Below are 22456 nucleotides of genomic sequence, written 5' to 3'. Positions count from 1 at the left end.
ATCCTCATGTCACCTCAAAGCTGATTCCTCCTCAAAGCTGATTCCTCCTCATCTCACCTCAAAGCTGATTCCTCCTCAAAGCTGATTCCTCCTCATCTCACCTCAAAGCTGATTCCTCCTCAAAGCTGATTCCTCCTCATGTCACCTCAAAGCTGATTCCTCCTCAAAGCTGATTCCTCCTCATCTCACCTCAAAGCTGATTCCTCCTCAAAGCTGATTCCTCCTCATGTCACCTCAAAGCTGATTCCTCCTCATGTTACCTCAAAGCTGATTCCTCCTAATGTTACCTTAAAGCTGATTCCTCCTCAAAGCTGATTCCTCCTCATGTTACCTCAAAGCTGATTCCTCCTAATGTTACCTCAAAGCTGATTCCTCCTCAAAGCTGATTCCTCCTCATGTTACCTCAAAGCTGATTCCTCCTCATGTTACCTCAAAGCTGATTCCTCCTCATGTTACCTCAAAGCTGATTCCTCCTCATGTTACCTTAAAGCTGATTCCTCCTCATGTTACCTCAAAGCTGATTCCTCCTCATGTTACCTTAAAGCTGATTCCTCCTCATGTTACCTCAAAGCTGATTCCTCCTCAAAGCTGATTCCTCCTCATGTTACCTTAAAGCTGATTCCTCCTCATGTTACCTCAAAGCTGATTCCTCCTCATGTTACCTCAAAGCTGATTCCTCCTCATGTCACCTCAAAGCTGATTCCTCCTCATGTTACCTCAAAGCTGATTTCTCCTCATGTTACCTCAAAGCTGATTCCTCCTCATGTCACCTCAAAGCTGATTCCTCCTCATGTTACCTCAAAGCTGATTCCTCCTCATGTTACCTTAAAGCTGATTCCTCCTCATGTTACCTTAAAGCTGATTCCTCCTCATGTTACCTCAAAGCTGATCCCTCCTCATGTTACCTTAAAGCTGATTCCTCCTCATGTCACCTCAAAGCTGATTCCTCCTCATGTTACCTCAAAGCTGATTCTTCCTCATGTTGCCTGAAAGCTGATTCCTCCTCATGTTACCTCAAAGCTGATTCCTCCTCATGTTACCTTAAAGCTGATTCCTCCTCAAAGCTGATTCCTCCTCATGTCACCTCAAAGCTGATTCCTCCTCAAAGCTGATTCCTCCTCAAAGCTGATTCCTCCTCATGTCATCTCAAAGCTGATTCCTCCTCAAAGCTGATTCCTCCTCATGTCATCTCAAAGCTGATTCCTCCTCATGTCACCTCAAAGCTGATTCCTCCTCATGTTACCTCAAAGCTGATTCCTCCTCAAAGCTGATTCCTCCTCATGTTACCTCAAAGCTGATCCTCCTCATGGTACCTCAAAGCTGATTCCTCCTCATGGTACCTCAAAGCTGATTCCTCCTCATGGTACCTCAAAGCTGATTCCTCCTCATGTCACCTCAAAGCTGATTCCTCCTCATGTTACCTTAAGGCTGATTCCTCCTCAAAGCTGATTCCTCCTCATGTTACCTTAAGGCTGATTCCTCCTCATGTTACCTTAAGGCTGATTCCTCCTCAAAGCTGATTCCTCCTCATGTTACCTTAAGGCTGATTCCTCCTCAAACCTGATTCCTCCTCATGTCACCTCAAACCTGATTCCTCCTCATGTCCCTGTTTGTTCAGGTGGTGAATATCTGTGTGTGGGTGTTGGCCTCAGCCTTCGGGGTCCCTGCCATGGTCCTGGGAAATGTGGAGGTGGAACCGGAGCACAACAGTAAGTCCTTCCCTCACTTACACACACCATACAGCGAGTACATTCATGTATGACATGTACCCACATAAATGTACCTCACACATGTTGGCCTTCCAGCATACACAATCAAACATGTTGTACTCTCGTGTGTAATCCACTGCTCTGTGATTGTCTGGTGAATAAATATGCAAAGCTCTGTATGAATGTGTGTGTGCAGCAGATTCCATGGCTATGTTTAGCTCTCTGCTGCGGGTGTGTTTTTTCTGGAATAAAGCACGCTGTGTGTGGAGAGATTGCTCGGGGAGATGGGATGCGAGCGTACCGATGTAGAAGTGTTGCCGCCGCCTCGGGTTTGGAAATTATTTCACAGCATTTGACTAACAGGCTGAACACATGTTGTGCCGTACTCCTCTCCGCTGCTTCCAATCAAACGAGTACAAATAGATTTCAGGCCTTGAAGAGAATCACATGGAACGCACAACATGATGTTTGGTGTTATTATTAACTTCCACACAGCAGGCGCACGTTTGTGTCTGCGGTGATCAAGTGGGAAGAGTTCTTTCTCTCATCGTATAAATAAAGCATCGGGATGAAAGTGACTCAGCTTCTTCTTTTGTGTTCTGATGATTAAAAAGCAAAGTGACTGAGGAGAGCTGGTGACCTGTGAGATTTAAAGGAAGCTGAGGCTTTTATTGAATAATGCCAAAAGACATAAACACACAGGTGTTGTTTGTTTACATTATCTTTTATATCATGTGCATGACTGAGATTGAAAATAGCTGCACTGCTCTTCATCTCCCTCTATCCCTCTCTCCAACACGGTCTCAGCAGATGTGTGTCTAACATGAGTCTGGTCCTGCTGGAGGTTTCTGCCTGTTAAAGGAAGTTTAAAGGAAGTTTAACAGGCAGAAAAAGTTGAAGTAAAATTAGGGCTGGCTCAGGCTTGGACCAGCTCTTAGTTATTCTGCTATAGGCTTAAACTAGGGAAGCTGACACTCTGGCATCCTGTCTTTCCCTCTCTCTCCTCTCTCTGCCTGTCACTTACTTTAACTGTTCCTGTCCCATTAAAGTTACTAACCATAGACCTTTCTGGAGTCCCTGAGCTCCCTTGTCTCGTCTCACCACTATCATCTCTCTCTCTCTTTCTTCATCTCCCTCTATCCCTCTCTCCAACTTGGTCTCAGCAGATGTGTGTCTAACATGAGTCTGGTCCTGCTGGAGGTTTCTGCCTGTTAAAGGAAGTTTGACAGGCAGAAACAGTTGAAGTAAAAGTAGGCTTCAAAGTTTCCTTTATGATAAAGCTTATGATAGAGCTGACTCAGGCTTGGACCAGCTCTTAGATATGCTGCTATAGGCTTAGACTGCCAGGGGAGCTGACACACTGGGATCCTGTCTTTCCCTCTTTCTCCTCTCTCTTCCTGTCCCATTAAAGTTACTAACCATAAACCTTTCTGGAGTCCCTGAGCTCCCTTGTCTTGTAGGTGCCTCTGGATCTCTACTATCATCTCTCTCTCTCTTCATCTCCCTCTATCCCTCTCTCCAACACGGTAGGTCTCAGCAGATGTGTGTCTAACATGAGTCTGGTCCTGCTGGAGGTTTCTGCCTGTTAAAGGAAGTTTGTCCTTGCTGCTGTAACTTGCCAAATACTTTCAAGAGTAGGCTTCAAACTTTCCTTTTTGAGAAAGCTTACAGTTAGAGCTGGCTCAGGCTTGGACCAGCTCTTAGTTATGCTGCTATAGGCTTAAACTAGGGAAGCTGACACACTGGGATCCTGTCTTTCCCTCTCTCTCCTCTCTCTGCCTGTCTCTTACTTTAACTCTTCCTGTCCCATTAAAGTTACTAACCATAGACCTTTCTGGAGTCCCTGAGCTCCCTTGTCTCGTCTCACCACTATCATCTCTCTCTCTCTCTTCATCTCCCTCTATCCCTCTCTCCAACACGGTAGGTCTCAGCAGATGTGTGTCTAACATGAGTCTGGTCCTGCTGGGGGTTTCTGCCTGTTAAAGGAAGTTTTTCCTCGCCACTGTAACTTGCTAAATACTTTCAAAGTAGGCTTCAAACCTTCCTTTTTGATGAAGCTCAGGCTCAGGCTTGGACCAGCTCTTAGTTATGCTGCTATAGGCTTAGACTGCCAGGGGAACAGACACAATATGATTCTGTCTTTCCCTCTCTCTGCCTGTCCCATTCAAGTTACTAACCATAGACCTTTCTGGAGTCCCTGAGCTCCCTTGTCCCGTAGGTTCCTTCTACAACTACTACTATCATCTCTCTCTCTCTCTCTCTCTCTCTCTCTCTCTCTCTCTCTCTCTCTCCTCTCTCTCTCTCTCTCTCTCTCTCTCTCTCTCTCTCTCTCTTCCTGTCATTTACTTTAACTCTCCCTGTCCCATTAAAGTTACTAACCATAGACCTTTCTGGAGTCCCTGAGCTCCCTTGTCCCGTAGGTTCCTCTGGATCTCTGCTGTAGATTTTCCAGACTCCAGCTGCTACAACTACTACTATCCGTCTCCCCACTATCATCTCTCTCTCTCTCTCTATCTCCCTCTATCCCTCTCTCCAACACGGTCTCAGTAGATGTGTGTCTCACATGAGTCTGGTCCTGCTGGAGGTTTCTGCCTGTTAAAGGAAGTTTGTCCTTGCCACTGTAACTTGCTAAATGCTGCAAAGTGCTCTGCTCATGGTGGATTAAGATGAGATCAGACTGAGTCCTGTCTGGAAGATGGGACTGGATCTGATCCGGTCTTGATGTTGGGTCTTTGTTAATAATAGAACATAGAGTACGGTCTAGACCTGCTCTGTTTGGAAAGAGTCTTGAGATAATGTTTGTTGTGATTTGGTGGTCTGCAAAAAGCTGTACTTGTAGTTTCAGAACTTTCATAGTAGTTGAGTTGAGTTGAGTAGAAGTTTAGGAGATTATCATTTCATCATGAGGTTGCAGGAATGAGGAAATTTAACATGTCTGTGCAAAAACTCAAAAACATTTAAAAAATGAAACCATTCAAAGATCCATTAAGTTGGTGCTCTGCAGCCCGCACTCCTCTCTCTAGCTTTTAGACACACCTTATTATATCCCTACACTTGTTTGTTGAAATAGCTTCCGCCAGAAATGTCAGACTAATTATTTCCTGTCCCCAAATATAGAGGGACAATGTGAACCAGTCAGCTCTCTGAGCCCAGTTTTCTCTGGCCTTCAGATGGTTTTTATTTATTATGCATGTGTTGCTGGACTTTTTGGCGGAAGCTCGATATGAATGTATCCAAAATAAAGTCCCTCATTGTTGTACAAATGTCCAACATTGGTCAGCAGAAGTCCAAACCTCAGGAGCTGTGATCTGAGCCAAGGAAGCTTTGTCACAGTGAGGCAGAATGAAATGTTCTTGACATTCAATTCTGCACGAGGAGACAAAACAAAGCAATACTGTCATTACAAACAGCATATACACCATCGTTATGATACCATTAGGTGGCTGAAGGGATGTGTGAGTCTTGCTGCTGTTAATTTTCTCAAAGCGTTTAAGATCAATTACTTGAAAAGTATAAATGCTGTCATGTTGAGTCCACAAGGAATGAAAGGACCCTCTGTTTTAAAGGATACAAGTGGGATTTACTGGATTCATATTGAAGTGTTATCTGTTTATCACTATGGAACAGGTCTGAAGGATTTACATTGATATGTTTTACAATACAAATAGTTCCAAGGGCAACTAAGAGTGCAAATAGTGGTAAGCATGTGTTTTAGTGATGGGAAGTTCTCTGAAAAGAGCCGGCTCTTTTGACTCCAGAGCGGCTCTTAATTTAGGATCTTTTGTAGCCGTATGTTTAACCTTAACTTTACAAAAAATAATGGTTTGTGTTGAAAACCCTTTAAGTACTGTGTTTTTATGAGAAGCCTTATAATGCCCAATTTTGTAAATTTATTGTGTTACAAAACCATTCTTACCCTAACCCTAGGATTAGGATTAGGGTTAGGATTAGGGTTAGGATTAGGGTTAGGGTTAATGTTAGGGTTGTGATTAGGGTTAGGGTTAGGGTTGTGATTAGGGTTAGGGTTAGGGTTTGGGTTAGGGTTGTGATTAGGGTTAGGGTTAGGGTTTGGGTTAGGGTTGTGATTAGGGTTAGGGTTAGGGTTTGGGTTAGGGTTAGGGTTAGGGTTTGGGTTAGGGTTGTGGTTAGGGTTAGGGTTAGGGTTAGGGTTTGGGTTGTGATTAGGGTTAGGGTTAGGGTTTGGGTTAGGGTTGTGGTTAGGGTTAGGGTTAGGGTTAGGGTTTGGGTTAGGGTTTGGGTTGTGATTAGGGTTTGGGTTGTGATTAGGGTTTGGGTTGTGATTAGGGTTTGGGTTTGGGTTAGGGTTTGGGTTGTGATTAGGGTTAGGGTTTGTGTTGTGATTAGGGTTTGGGTTTGGGTTGTGATTAGGGTTAGGATTAGGGTTAGGGTTAGGGTTGTGATTAGGGTTAGGGTTGTGGTTAGGGTTAGGGTTGTGATTAGGGTTTGGGTTGTGATTAGGGTTAGGGTTAGGGTTTGGGTTAGGGTTTGGGTTGTGGTTAGGGTTAGGGTTAGGGTTTGGGTTGTGATTAGGGTTAGGATTAGGGTTAGGGTTAGGGTTGTGGTTAGGGTTAGGGTTGTGGTTAGGGTTAGGGTTGTGATTAGGGTTTGGGTTGTGATTAGGGTTAGGGTTAGGGTTTGGGTTAGGGTTTGGGTTGTGATTAGGGTTTGGGTTGTGATTAGGGTTTGGGTTTGGGTTAGGGTTTGGGTTGTGATTAGGGTTAGGATTAGGGTTATGGTTAGGGTTTGGGTTGTGATTAGGGTTAGGATTAGGGTTAGGGTTAGGGTTAGGATTAGGGTTAGGGTTGTGGTTAGGGTTAGGGTTTGGGTTAGGGTTAGGGTTAGGGTTAGGGTTTGGGTTGTGATTAGGGTTAGGATTAGGGTTAGGGTTAGGGTTGTGGTTAGGGTTAGGGCTGTGGTTAGGGTTAGGGTTAGGGTTGTGGTTAGGGTTAGGGTTAGGGTTTGGGTTGTGATTAGGGTTAGGATTAGGGTTAGGGTTAGGGTTGTGGTTAGGGTTAGGGTTGTGGTTAGGGTTAGGGTTAGGGTTGTGGTTAGGGTTAGGGTTAGGGTTGTGATTAGGGTTTGGGTTGTGATTAGGGTTAGGGTTAGGGTTTGGGTTAGGGTTTGGGTTGTGATTAGGGTTTGGGTTGTGATTAGGGTTTGGGTTGTGATTAGGGTTTGGGTTAGGGTTTGGGTTGTGATTAGGGTTAGGGTTTGTGTTGTGATTAGGGTTTGGGTTTGTGTTGTGATTAGGGTTTGGGTTTGGGTTGTGATTAGGGTTAGGATTAGGGTTAGGGTTAGGGTTGTGATTAGGGTTAGGGTTGTGGTTAGGGTTAGGGTTGTGATTAGGGTTTGGGTTTGGGTTAGGGTTTGGGTTGTGATTAGGGTTAGGGTTGTGATTAGGGTTTGGGTTGTGATTAGGGTTTGGGTTGTGATTAGGGTTTGGGTTTGGGTTAGGGTTTGGGTTGTGATTAGGGTTAGGGTTTGTGTTGTGATTAGGGTTTGGGTTTGGGTTGTGATTAGGGTAAACCGAACCAGAACCAAACTCAAGCAAACAGAACCAGAACCAAACAGAACCAGAACCAAACAGAATCAGGACCAAACCAGAATCAAACCGAACCAGAACCGATCCAGAACCGAACCAGAACCAAACCGAACCAGAACCGATCTAGTACCGAACCAGAACCGAACCGAACCAGAACCGATCCAGAACCGAACCAGAAACGAACCAGAACCGAACTGAACCAGAACCGATCCAGAACCGATCCAGAACCGATCCAGAACTGATCCAGAACCGAACTCGAGAAAACAGAACCAGAACCAAACTCAAGCAAACAGAACCAGAACCAAACTCAAGCAAACAGAACCAGAACCAACCAGCAGCAAACATTATTAACGTCCTCAGGTTGGCTTTGAGAAAAATCAGATGCCTCAGCTTGGATGGTCTGATCCGATTTCTCCTCTCAGTGAGTATTTTCCCGGTCTTTGAGAAGACTCTCTCAGAAGGAACAGATGAAGCCACGATACACAGCCTCCCCTCCATCACCTGTATCCTATATCCTCACATGTGATTGGCCGCATGGCCGCCTTGCTGACCAATCAAAACAAAGCTCTGCTGTGAGCAGAGCTGGGGCTGAGCACTGAGAGAGCTAAGCAGGGAAAGGAACAAACTGGGAGCCGGCTCTTCTGATCCATTCTCAATAGTGCGGGCAGAGACAATCTCACACTCTTCTGTGGAGACGTCGGTGTCTCCATCTATTATACATGACAGGTAGGGGGCGGGGTGGTTTCATCACCGGTCTTTCGATCTGGGATTTGAATTGTGTGAACGGGAGTGTTATAGGCTGTGTTAAACTTAATGACCATTTCATTCTCATCTGTTGAGCGATAACTCTCATCTAATCTCTGCAGAGAAGTTGGGAGGGGCTCAGTGTGTCCGGTGATGCAGTGGTCCCGACAGTTTGTGTGTTCCTCACTGTCGTTGCGCAACTTCAAAGTTTCAAGTTTCAAGTTTGGAGCCCAAACTGAAACGTGTGTGTCCATCATCAAACAGCAGAATTCAAGCACTGCAACATTACAAAGTCAGTTCACTATTTAATAACGCCATAAATTCTCATTATAACTGGCCTCCAGGTGTTCATGTATGAATTATGCATTGATTGGTTTCCTGCTCCTCTGATTGGACAGAGAAACGGGAATGAGGCTGATGAGTTAATAACTTTGGGACCTGCAGCTCGAGCACCACACATGATCACTAAATGTGCCATTCAAATAGTAAATCTGAAGTTAAAGGTGGTTTGATGTGACGGTAGAATACAGGAGGGGATGATTGTGTTAATGACGATCTGACTTTGATGCATGATAACTGCATCTCCTCTCCTTTCGCTCATTCCCTCCAAAAGGAGTCACTACCTGCAGGAATCCCTCTGTACTCGTGATGTGAAACAGCATCAGCTTAGGCTCAGTAATTAGATTGTCTATTAGGAAGTCTGACTTGTGCTGACCCTTTTAGTATGCACTGCTGAACTCCATTTCCTCTAATGAGATGTCAATCTCTCCGGCTTCACCTCTCCTCCGTGCAGGTTTCCCTCCTGTGAGCTTCTCTGCTGCTGCAACATGAATGATCAAAGAGAAGGTTCATTTTATCCTCGCGGGTCATCGGACTGATTTATTGAAAGTGCATGCCCCTGAAACACTTTAGCATTCATGATGATACCTGCAGAGATGTGTGTGACTCTTGTAGCAAATATTGAAGCTTTACTTCTGATTTTTCCTTCCTCCCAGTTATTTTTAATATTACTCTGTGAGTGTATGAAGCCAGTGACGGTAAAGATGACTGACTTTAAACCTAATTAGTGATTAGGGTTTGGGTTAGGGTTTGGGTTGTGATTAGGGTTAGGGTTGTGATTAGGGTTAGGGTTAGGGTTTGGGTTAGGGTTAGGGTTAGGGTTAGGGTTTGGGTTAGGGTTAGGGTTAGGGTTGTGATTAGGGTTTGGGTTGTGATTAGGGTTAGGGTTAGGGTTAGGGTTGTGATTAGGGTTAGGGTTAGGGTTTGGGTTAGGGTTAGGGTTGTGATTAGGGTTTGGGTTGTGATTAGGGTTAGGGTTAGGGTTAGGGTTAGGGTTGTGATTAGGGTTTGGGTTGTGATTAGGGTTTGGGTTAGGGTTAGGGTTGTGATTAAGGTTAGGGTTAGGGTTAGGGTTGTGATTAGGGTTTGGGTTAGGGTTAGGGTTTGGGTTGTGATTAGGGTTTGGGTTGTGATTAGGGTTTGGGTTAGGGTTAGGGTTGTGATTAAGGTTAGGGTTAGGGTTAGGGTTGTGATTAGGGTTTGGGTTAGGGTTAGGGTTTGGGTTGTGATTAGGGTTTGGGTTGTGATTAGGGTTTGGGTTAGGGTTAGGGTTGTGATTAAGGTTAGGGTTAGGGTTTGGGTTGTGATTAGGGTTTGGGTTAGGGTTAGGGTTGTGATTAAGGTTAGGGTTAGGGTTTGGGTTGTAATTAGGGTTAGGGTTAGGGTTGTGATTAGGGTTAGGGTTAGGGTTAGGGTTGTGATTAAGGTTAGGGTTAGGGTTTGGGTTGTGATTAGGGTTAGGGTTAGGGTTAGGGTTAGGGTTGTGATTAGGGTTAGGGTTAGGGTTTGGGTTGTGATTAGGGTTAGGGTTAGAATTAGGGTTAGGGTTAGGGTTAGGGTTAGAACCTGAACTAAACTTAAGCAAACAGTACCAGAACCAAACTCATGCAAACAGAACCAGAACCAAACGGAACCAGAACCAAACCAAACCAGAACCAAACCGAACTAGAACCAAACCGAACCAGAACCGAGTCGGAACCGAACCAGAATCGATTGGGAACCGATTCATCATGAATCGATGATACCTGGAGAGATGTGTGTGACTCTTGTAGCAAATATTGAAGCTTTACTTCAGGTTTTTCCTTCCTCCCAGTTACTTGTATTATTACTCTGTGAGTGTATGAAGCCAGTGACGGTAAAGATGACTGACTTTAAACCTAATTAGTGGTCGACGGATATCGGTTTCCTAACGCTCAATGCTGATAAGAGCATGTCAGCCGATTGCCAGATTATGCAGATATCATGTTGTTTTCATTTTCATTTTGCATTTGAACAGATAACATTCACAAAAATATACACTGAACAATATTAGAAATAAGTTGGCACGTTTCTCACTATTCCACATCACCTGAGCTCTGCCAGTAAAATTGACAGCAGCCACACTGACAAGGCTGCCTGCAGAGTCTGCAGACGTTAATTGTTCATTTCTATAATCGCCCTCATGAGCATGGAAGCGGGGCAATTAGGGATGTCAATTTCAAGTATTTTCCATCATCGATCTTGGGAAATGTTAATGATCACGTTTTTTCCCCTGAATCAAATTTTCCTTCACGACACAATATATATTTTAGACAACTCACGTTTAAATTGTTTATTGTAGCAGCAAATACATATTCATGTTTGGCGCCCAGGGTCCGGCATCATCACTCCCTGCAGATAAGTTTACATGCAGACTTTGAGGAGTGATGAGCAAAACATACTAAACACCCCCGGAGCCTGCAGGTGGAAGCTGGGGAGGCGGCGGGGAAGAAGAAAATATCAGCAATAGGCATGCAGCAGCAGAGTCGTTGACAGGCAGAGGGAGAGATGGGAGATTTTTTCCCAGTTTAAATAGACCGCCAATTTGAGAGGCAGAGGGCAGGATTGGATGATGGATAAGAGAGTGGGACATGTGACGTGTATGGCATTGCAGCTCGAGTTGTCTGCCTGAACTAGCTCGCAGGCGTCGCTCCATAACTGACAGTATTGAATATCCAGTCCCTCCAGGAAGTTGCGATTTCGCGATCGCAACTATCAACGCAAATTCAACCAATCAGGGCGATTTGATCGGCACTTTTCAACAATAAAACACGCACAGAGAACGGGTGAAGAGAGGGGACAGCAGGCAGGACAAGTGACCATGACAACGTTGTTATTTATAGATTGAGGGGCTCAGTGTTAGCTTGGTCTCTACCTGCAGCAGGTGTGCTTTATGAACCAGCTCTCCTCACCTCCATGCATCTGTCTCGTCTTCATTGAGGATTTTTACCCCCCGGTGTGCGTTAGTGACAAAGACACAACCGGGGGGAAGTCTGTTTAATATTTGATGTTTGACGTTGTTGCCGTGGTTACCGTAAAAAGCTCTGCATCTACAGCTTGATTTAATCCAGTTTGGTGATACATCAGACACATTCAGTAAGTTTTGATCAACTCCTTGTCATCAAAGATGCAGATTCACTTCAGAGTGCTGTGAACTGACTGTGCATCAGTCGCTGCGAGGTGCATTCAGGGACCGTCGTAAATGTGCAATACAGACCTTTCATGGCATTTTTCTGTGAATCAAGATAATCAAAATACAGTCAGTGGCCACATCAAGAATGTTTTCTAAAAACAACTGTAATTTAGCGTATTTACTTGCCCCTGAGATGTTATTGGGGGAAAAAAGCAAAAAAAAAAAATCGCAAATTTCACTGCATTTTTTTCGAAAAGCTGTCGCAAAATCAGGCTTTTTGGGGACGCAACAATCACAAAAAAATCTAGCGAAATCCTGGAGGGACTGAATATCTACAGATCATATTGAGGTGTTCAAAATGTTAAACCCGCCGAATATCAACATGTGGAGCAGGCTCAGAATCTCCGCGGACATACAGTCATAAAAGTGAAGGCTCAGACTTCAACAAGGGAACTGAACAGAAACATATTTCAGACTCACAGAGTCCAGTTTTCTGTCTACTCGTTCTTATTGAGAAAAATAAGCATGTGTAGGTGGTCAGGTGTCAGCCGGGGGCACAACCGGGTCAGAATCAGTCCGAGGGCGGAGAAAGAAAGCGCTCGTGGAGACCTGTCACTCAGCCGCAGCCCCCAGCTGAGCGTGAACACCTTCAGTCAGCTGATTCACATCCAAACATGCTTTAAACTTCAAACACCTCCCTGATAGATAAATGTATATGAGACCAAATTATGTTTGTTCCACAGGATGGAAAATTGTTTCAAATAAGTTCTTAATCAATTCATCGATAATCGATTGTAATTGTTTACATCCCTACTACACACTGTACCTTTAAGAGTGAGGATGTCACACGAGTTAGGAGGACCGGAAATCTAAATCAGGCAAACTTAAAATGCAAAAGCAACACTGAGTAAATCATGCAGATAATGAGGTGTATGACCTGTTTGACTTTAAGCTTCTCTGATTGATGCATTCATTTCACTGCTGTCATGTAAAGCAGTTACATGTTTTTATGAGTGGTCCCCAATTTGTATAGGTTTAGGCACCACGGTTTACCGGGTGTGCCGCCTGTTTTCTTGTGCAAAGAGGAATAGAAAACGGCTTTACGATAATAATATTCCATTACATTAAAGGCAGGAACTCTGGAGGAGAACAGAGTCAACATTCAGGCCAGAGTCAAACAAAATGCAATAAAGAAATGCAACAAGAACAAGAAGGACCGATGCAAATAAAAGGAATTAAAGTGATAACATAGACGGATATTAAAAAGCTGTTAAAGCAATAAAAGAAGATGAAAGGATTAGAAGGAGACAAGGAGATAGGGAAGGGTCTGCAGCTGTGTTTGAACTCTCAGAGGAAGCGTGACTGCCCACAGGAAGTTTATTCAGCTGCTGGAGAGTCCGCCTCTGATCACAGCCCCCCCCCCCCCCCCCCCCCCTCTGCTGAGCCGAGTCCCTGATACCTGATAACACCTGATGGATAACCACGAGTCCGTCTCAGACTGAGAATGAGGCGGTTTCATTTCTCTCCCTATATCTGCTCATCAGTTTCTGCTGAGTGGATCCAGCTGGTTCCTTTGTTCACTTCGGGTGTGTGTGCGTGTGACATCATCTCTCTCAGGCATTCACAGATTTCAGTAAAACACACACACACACACACACACATACGTACATATTTAGAGTGGTATATTAATGGAGGAGTCTTGCAGCAGGACAGATTTACTCCACGCATACTAAGTAGTGCTGCCGTGTTTCCAAGCAGTGCCTTATAGGGTTGTGTGAGAGTGATGGTGTGTGTGTGTGTGCGAACGTGTGATGTGATCATGCTGGCAGACCGGGGACATCGTGACAAATTTGCTGTTTGAGTTTACAGCTCACAGATGGCTGCTCCTCTCCTAAAAAGGCCAAAAAACTCAAACTCAATTCTGCAGTTTCTGCAGTAACTGATGCACGTGACCTCGATGTGACCTTGAACGAGGTTTATACGAAACACCAGGGAGAAAAGGACGGAAACATATCTTTAGAAGACGAGGCAAGTTTATTAATATCACTCTATTTATACAATGAGCAACTCAAAGTGCTAAAAACACGACATTTCAAGCATTTTGTGATAGAAGAAATAAGCAAATAAGACATTCTAATGCACAATAATTGGCCTTTTTCAGTCAGAGTTCCATCCTCTGTTGCCCTCAGTAAGACTTCTATATTGTGAGTACAGCTGTGTGTCAGGTTAGCTTGTAGCACGTAGGAATGCACCTCCCATGTGTCAACAAAATGGGCAGTAATCTCCCCTTAGGACTCCGTGGCACGTAAAGTCCACCTATCGCTGGTGTGTGATTCCCAGAAGATTGAAATGCATCCTCCACCTTTTGTCTTCTCTCAGCATGAAGAGAGGGAACACCTCCTTCTTTCTTTCTTTCTGTCTTTAGGTCAGTGGTTCACAAACTTTTTCTGCAGGGCCCCCCTTTGTTGGTGAAAATATTTCCAGAATCACAAAATGATAACTGATCAGGCATGTGAAAATATGTTAACTCACTGTGACCCCCATCAAACAAGTCTACTGTACAATGCTAATCAACTCATGCCTGAGCCTGAGACTACAGGAAGACGTTTTTATAATCCTCTTTGTGTTCAGAACTTCTTACTAAATCTGTGTTATCTGAATTTCCTCTCCTCTCCTCCTCCCCTGTTAACATAATTTAGGCATCTAACTGTACTCTATTTTACTCTTCAGGGGACTTTTATTGTGAAGAGTTTGTCAGAATGGTAATATTAATCGTTGGAGTAGCCTACACAGGGGTGGGACTAAGCATCTACACCCATTGCCAATTGGCTCAGAGGAAGAAACTACGTAGGTTTCCCTGACGAATCAATGCTGCTAAATTTGATGGCGTCATCACGGTCACCACGCAGCCGCTGGATAAGCAAATGAGACAAATGTGGCATCGATGGAAAGCTGAGAATGTCCGCTGTAACTGAGTTTTTAAAGCTTGTTGATAGGATCAGCGGTTAAAAAGTTATTAAACATTTAAAGGGGACATATCACGCTTTTTTCATCAATATATATTGTTCTTAGAGGTCCCCAAAACATGTCTTTAAAGTTTATGCTCAAAAAAACACTTTGAAATTAGATTTTGGTCTGCCTGAAGAACCCTCTTCTTCAGTCCTCATCAGAACAGTCTGTTTTCTCTCTGACCACGCCCCCTCAGGAAGTGGGTGTGCCCTCGGCTGTCCAGCACGTTGATCTAATGTTTACATGTTGGCTGAATATACACGGCTGCTCAGAGATCACGTTACTTCAACCCTCTGAATCTGATCCAGAATCTGATCCTGACGGAGAGGCGCCTGTAGCAGGACCTTTCTGAAGGATTGGTCACAGATTTAGTGTTTCTTGTTGTTTTATTTGTCAGTATGTTGACGTGTGTCTTGGTACACAGCTACAGCTACAGCTATGAACATGTAGCTATGTGGCTATGCTAATTAGCGCTAGCACTTATCCATGACAAATAAAAATCATCCACTAGATCTTCAAATCTGCAGACGTGGGGAGTAAAACCGACCTTTGTGTTTATTAAGACAGCCTACAACTAGCATGCCTCCCTCCTAAGCTCCTTGTTAGCACACATGTGTGCAGGGAATGAAAAACGGAGGAGGGATTGAGTTGTATTTTATACAGTCTATGGGCTGAACAAGCTCCGAGCTCTGACTCCGTGACAGACCGGATATTGTTGTTACGTAACAAAAACACTGAAGTCTGAAACGGCTCGTTTCACACACATTTACAGAAAGGTGGAGAAATCAGAACAGGGGCAGAATGGATTCTTTTCATTCTCGGGGGGTTTGTAGACAGGGACACATATTTCAGGTAGAGAACCATTAAAAAGTCCATTTTGCATGATATGTCACCTTTAAGAATAAGAGCCTCTTGTGAGGGTTAAAGCAATAAAAGAAGATGAAAGGATTAGAAGGAGACAAGGAGATAGCGAAGGGTCTACAGCTGTGTTTGAACTCTCAGAGGAAGCAAGGACCGGTTGTGGCATGCTAGTTGTAGGCTGTCTTAATAAACACAAAGGTCGGTTTTATTCCCCACGTCTGCAGATTTGAAGATCTAGTGGATGATTTTTATTTGTCATGGAAAAGTGCTAGCGCTAGTTAGCATAGCCACATAGCTACATGTTCGTAGCTGTGTACCAAGACACACGTCGACATGCTGATGAATAAAACAACAAGAAACACTAAATCTGTGACCAATCCTTCAGAAAGGTCCTGCTGCAGGCGCCTCTCCATCAGGATCAGATTCTGGATCAGATTCAGAGGGTTGAAGTAACGTGATCTCTGAGCAGCCGTGTATATTCAGCCAACATGTAAACATTAGATCAACGTGCTGGAGATCCGAGGCCACACCCACTTCCTGAGGGGGCGTGGTCACAGAGAAAACAGCCTGTTCTGAGCAGGGCTGAAAAAGAGGGTTCTTCAGGCAGACCAGAATCTGATTTCAAAGTGTTTTTTTTTAGCATAAACTTTAAAGACATGTTTTGGGGACCTCTTAGACCAATATATATGTTGATGAAAAAAGTGTGATATGTCACCTTTAAGAACAAGAGCTGTTGAGTTTCCCTATAGTAAAATACTAAGAGTAAGACAGTTGAATTCCTCCCAGTCACTCTATCCTGTTATAAAAACAGACATTTGATTTTGAATTCAGTAGTTAAGGTATTCAAGTCACCTGAGATAACCCTGTTTTCTTCCATCCCTCACCTCAGGAGGAGACATTGATATTTATTTCCTTCAGGCTTGACCTACACTGAAACGTGCTCGAGGAGGACAACTCTTGTTATTCCCGTCGTCTCTCTCCTTCTCCGACTGCCTCTTGATTTCAGACTTGATGTTGCCGCTGGTTCTTAATAGCTTGCATGGTCAGGTTTGTGTTTGTCTGGGAATTGATTTTCCCCTCTGGGCCTGATCAGGTCACGCCAGCTCTTCATGCTGTTTGCTAAATATGTAGCTGACCTTTTTTTAATCCATCCTAAAAGCCAATTAAGACTCCCAATACTCTGCCTTTTTAGTTTTCTGTACAGAAACCAAGCTGAGACACGGTTTGGATAACAATCACTGCACAGAAACTGAACATTTTCAACTGGAAGCATTGACCTCTCACTGATTCAGTCTGTTTCTCCAGACGTCCACATGTTAGACACTTATCAGGGCTATTTTAAGTTTAATAGAGTAGTGCGGTGTAGCCAGCAGGACGATGGGAGGTCTAGCGGTAAGATATTGATCCAGTCTCAGCCTGCAGCGAAGGGCTAATCCTATAATCATTTTTATTAGTCTACTCTGCAGCAGAGCTACATGTGCAACACGACTCCTCTCCTCTCTGCTGATTCTTCCTGTCTGTTTTCTGAATGCACACCTCTCCTCCTTTCTCCTGTTATATTTACATTTCATTATAGAGCCGGTGTTTATTCTCAAATCGCTGTGATTGCTTCAACTCTCCAATTTCTTTCTCATCTCTGTTCTCTCTTTTGTCTTCGCACTGTTTTAATTAAATAAAAGGTTGAAATGATTTGCAAACCTTCACATTCTGTTTTCATCAACACTTCAAACAGCATGCCAGCTTTTTGGGAATTAGGGTTGCAGTCATTTGTTGTGTGTTTCATAATTCAGTCGTTCTAGGGAGAGCCGTTCCCCCTGGAGGCAATCATTTTGATAGTTCATTTAAGAGCTGATTTCTTTCCCAACAAATACAAAGACAATTTTATAATATATAATAAATAGTTAAGAATTTCCAGAGACAACTGTAAATGTTTTATTGTGTGTATAAAATCACATTTTCATCCAAAAAAGACTCACCCCTCAGGACATCTTTTATTAATCTCATTCCTTCATTTTCTCATCCTCATGTTTAATTCTCATTTCGGTACCATTGTATTTTATTCACGCAGTCTCATTTCAAAAAATGTAAATTTGACCGGCTCAAATGGGATGAGAATGAAACAAATTGTATTCCTGTTTGGTTCCTCTTTTTATTTTTGGTTTCCCTTCATTCATTCCTAGAGATGTTCAGAAGCTGCTCATTCGCTAGTTGCTTAAAGGCGCTATGAGGATTTTTTAAGTGGTTGAGAAACAGACTGAAACTGATACTGATGCCTCTTTATGACCCTTAAAAGCAAACAAGACCATCCACAACACTCATAGCTTATCTGTTGTCATTTTTAAAAGGTGACAACTCAACCCCTCCTCTGTTTTTCATTCCCTGCACACATGTGTGCTAACAAGGAGCTTAGGAGGGAGGCATGCTAGTTGTAGGCTGTCTTAATAAACACAAAGGTCGCTTTTACTCCCCACGTCTGCAGATTTGAAGATCTAGTGGATGATTTTTATTTACCATGGATAAGTGCTAGCGCTAATTAGCATAGCTACATAGCTACATGTCGTAGCTGTAGCTGTGTACCAAGGCACACGTCGACATACTGACAAATAAAACAACAAGAAACACTAAATCTGTGACCAATCCTTCAGAAAGGTCCCGCTGCCTTTCTGGCAGAGGTCGGTTTTACTCCCCACGTCTGCAGATTTGAAGATCTAGTGGATGATTTTTATTTGTCATGGATAAGTGCTAGCGCTAGTTAGCATAGCCACATAGCTACATGTTCGTAGCTGTGTACCAAGACACACGTCGACATACTGATAAATAAAACAACAAGAAACACTAAATCTGTGACCAATCCTTCAGAAAGGTCCTGCTGCAGGCGCCTCTCTGTCAGGATCAGATTCTGGATCAGATTCAGAGGGTTGAAGTAACGCTGGTCTGTGAGCAGCCGTGTATATTCAGCCAACATGTAAACATTAGATCAAAGTGCTGGAGAGCCGAGGCACATCCACTTCCTGAGGGGGCGTGTTGTGTTGTCTGCTGACGCGTGGCGATGACGTCACAGACAGGCAGTCTGATTTGAGTAACGTTTAACGTCTTTATCATTAAAAGTGCCAAAAAAAACCCACATCCATATAAAGTCTGCGAAAGAAGCCGAAAACATCAGCGACAGTCGCTGGAAATACGTGAGACTCAGAAACAGAGATAACACAGAGACTGGCTGTAAAATGTCAACATTAGACAATGCTGCAGATGTTACTTCGACGCCCTCATATTTGATCTCTGTGTGTCCACGTTTGACGACAGCTCTGACAGACATCTCTGCACCAGGACAGAAACGCCACCACGACACACACTCCGACACACACTTCCTACGAGTCTCTTAGATGGATTAGTCGGCCCATCCATTAGTGGCAGCAGGATGCCAGATGATTACAGCCTCCTTCCTGCCGCTGTGTCCTTGGGCAAGGCTTTTGACCCCAATTACTGAGAGCAGCGTGCCATGACTGTCCCTGCAGCTGTCAGGTTATGAATCCACTCTGTTTGTTCAGAGGAGACCAGCAGAGGAGAGGAAGTGGGGATAGAGAGCGAACCTTTGTAAACGCTGAATGTCAATTTGTTGTACGGCTAGCAGCCACTCCAGAACACACATGGTAAACAAACAGGGGCGCTGAATGTATTTATAGAGGAGGCAGGCGAGGGAAACGTAAGACACAGCTGTGTTTAAGGAGGAAAAGACTGAAGATGAGGAGAGGAGAGAAAAGTTAAAGGTGACATATCACGCTTTTTTCATCAACATATATTGGTCTAAGAGGTCCCCAAAACATGTCTTTAAAGTTTATGCTCAAAAAAACACTTTGAAATCAGATTTTGGCATTCCTGAAAAGTCCTTTTCTTCAGTCCTCTTCAGAACACTCTGTTTTCTCTCTGACCACGCCCCCTCAGGAAGTGGATGTGCCTCGGCTCTCCAGCACGTTGATCTAATGTTTACATGTTGGCTGAATATACACGGCTGCTCAGAGATCACGTTACTTCAACCCTCTGAATCTGATCCTGACGGAGAGGCGCCTGTAGCAGGACCTTTCTGAAGGATTGGTCACAGATTTAGTGTTTCTTGTTGTTTTATTTGTCAGTATGTAGACGTGTGTCTTGGTACACAGCTACGAACATGTAGCTATGTGGCTATGCTAACTAGCGCTAGCACTTATCCATGATAAATAAAAATCATCCACTAGATCTTCAAATCTGCAGACGTGGGGAGTAAAACCGACCTCTGCCAGAAAGGCAGCAGGACCTTTCTGAAGGATTGGTCACAGATTTAGTGTTTCTTGTTGTTTTATTTGTCAGTATGTAGACGTGTGTCTTGGTACACAGCTACAGCTATGACATGTAGCTATGTAGCTATGCTAACTAGCGCTAGCACTTATCCATGATAAATAAAAATCATCCACTAGATCTTCAAATCTGCAGACGTGGGGAGTAAAACCGACCTTTGTGTTTATTAAGACAGCCTACAACTAGCATGCCTCCCTCCTAAGCTCCTTGTTAGCACACATGTGTGCAGGGAATGAAAAACGGAGGAGGGATTCAGTATTATTTTATACAGTCTATGGGCTGAACAAGCCCCGAGCTCTGACTCCGTGACAGACCGGATATTGTTGTTACGTAACAAAAACACTGAAGTCTGAAACGGCTCGTTTCAGCACACATTTACAGAAAGGTGGAGAAATCAGAACAGGGGCAGAATGGATTCTTTTCATTCTCGGGGGGGTTTGTAGACAGGGACACATATTTCAGGTAAAGAACCATTAAAAAGTCCATTTTGCATGATATGTCACCTTTAAAGAAGAAAGTGTGATGTGGAGATCAGGGTAACTGATGAAGGAGGAAGAAATGAGACGAGGATGATATGAAACATGAAATGAGAAAGATTAACGTTGTCACCCTTGCTAGTCGACACCGTCTCCGATCCGTCACAGCACCAGATCTGATAGGTTTCTATTCTAGTCAATGTGTTAACTTCCACTGGATCCACTCCGATGCATTCCGGCAGAAACGCAAGACTTCTATTTTTGTCGGATGCCGGAGCACGACGCATCAATCTCAACAGAGCAGATGGAGGCGGGACAGGAAGTCAGGTTTCACCAAAACAAAATGAAAACATCCGGTTAATTTTCAGAATAAAACACTCTGTGTTATCACCAGATCGTATTTCACTTAACTACAACAACAAACCAAAGTCATGATGAGCGGAGCCAGGCCTGGAGTCAACAGGTCAGAGGTTTTCAGAGGACCAGAAAGACAACATGGATGAAACCTCGGTCACATGACTCCAGCTGTCCGGCGGTCCTGCTATGTGCTGCATTCTGAAAACGCAACAGGTGGGCGTTGACGGACCAGAGAGAGCAAGGATGCGGGCTGCAGCGGATTGGACACAGGTATCTGTTGTGTCTGAGCTTTAGTGCAGCCAACCACCACTAGCCTGAGGGATGGCTAAAGTTGTGAAGACTATAAGCCAAAGATACATGAGCGTTAATCTGCAGACTCTGTGATGATATCCAAGCACCTACTAAGGCGCCATGGGATTTCACACAACGCTGACTGTCCAGACTGATTTAGCCACCGCCAGGCGGGAATACTGTATTACAACCAGACACCAGTGAAGACAATGAAATTAGTAGTTTCAAAAGGAGATAATATTCACATTAACTCTACAATTTTTAATAAGAACGAATATTCTATCAATCAATCAATCTTTATTTGTATAGCGCCAAATCACAACAAATGTTATCTCAAGACGCTTTTACAAACATAGGAGGTCTAGACCACTCGATGTCAAATTATGAACAGAGATCCAACTTCAAGACAGGGTAAGACTCAGTCTGACCCCACCTTAATCCATCATGAGCATTGCACATCACAGTATTTAGCTAGTTACAGTGGTGAGGAAAAACTTCCTTTTAACAGGCAGAAACCTCCAGCAGGACCAGACTCATGTTAGACAGCCATCATGCCTCGACCGAGTTGGGTCTGGAAAGACAGATAGAGGGGAGTAAGAGAGAGAGGTGATAGTGATGAGACGAGTCGTAGAAGCTGTTGCTGCTGGAGTCCAGCACGTCCGTATCAGCTGGAGTCCAGATCGTCCGCTGCAGGAGGACGTCTACGGCAGCTCAGAGGAATCTACGAGACAAGGGAGCTCAGGGACTCCAGAAAGGTCTATGGTTAGTAACTTTAATGGGACAGGCAGAGTTAAAGTAAGTGATGAGGGGGTTGGGGGGAAGGGGGTGAGCTAGGATCCCAGTGTGTCAGTGTGCCAGTTCCCCCGGCAGTCTAGGCCTATAGCAGCATGACAAAAGCTGGTCCAAGCCTGATCCAGCTCTAACTATAAGCTTTATCAAAAAGGAAAGTTTTAAGCCTACTCTTAAAAGTAGAGAGGGTGTCTGCCTCCCGGACCCTGACTGGTAGATGATTCCAAAGGAGAGGGGCCTGATAACTGAAGGTTCTACCTCCCATACTACTTTTAGAGATTTTAGGTACAACTAGCAAGCCTGCATGTTGGGAGCGTAGAGTTCTAGAGGGGTAATAGGGCACTATGAGCTCTTTAAGAGACGAGGGTGTCTGATTTTTAAGGGCTTTGTAGGTTAAAAGAAGGATTTTAAATTCTATTCTACATTTTATTGGGAGCCAGTGTAGAGAAGCTAGCACTGGAGAAATGTTCTCCCTCTTCCTCGTTCTAGTCAATACTCGAGCTGCGGCGTTTTGAACTAGCTGAAGAATCTTTAGAGACTTGTTGGGGCAGCCTGATAAGAGGGAGTTACAGTAATCTAACCTGGAGGTAACAAATGCATGGACTAGTTTTTCTGCGTCGCTCTGAGATAGGAAGTGTCTAATTTTAGAAATACTGCGCAAGTGAAAAATAGGCTGACCTTGAGATTTGCTGAATTTGGGAGTTGAAGGATAAATCTTGATCAAATAGGACTCCTAGATTCCTAGCCGAGGTGCTGGATGCCAGACTAATGCCGTCTAAGGTACTTATATTATTAGAAAAAGTCTCTCTGAGGTGTTTGGGGCCAATAACAATCA

General features: G+C 44.0%; 1 protein-coding gene across 1 annotated transcript in view; it reads left to right on the top strand.

Annotated features, from left to right (window-relative positions):
* oprl1 (opiate receptor-like 1) overlaps positions 1-22456 on the top strand; it is a 162575-nt gene that overhangs the window by 110077 nt on the left and 30042 nt on the right. The window contains exon 4 of the mRNA XM_034694928.1: positions 1619-1709. Within this exon, the coding sequence (XP_034550819.1) occupies positions 1619-1709 (91 nt within the window). The remainder of the gene's footprint in view (positions 1-1618; positions 1710-22456) is intronic.

The sequence above is a fragment of the Notolabrus celidotus genome, chromosome 11 (assembly GCF_009762535.1).
Source record: "Notolabrus celidotus isolate fNotCel1 chromosome 11, fNotCel1.pri, whole genome shotgun sequence".
NCBI classification, from domain to species: Eukaryota; Metazoa; Chordata; class Actinopteri; order Labriformes; family Labridae; genus Notolabrus; species Notolabrus celidotus.
The sequence above is the reverse complement of the archived record's forward strand: the minus strand, read 5'-3'. Positions and strand labels throughout refer to the sequence as shown.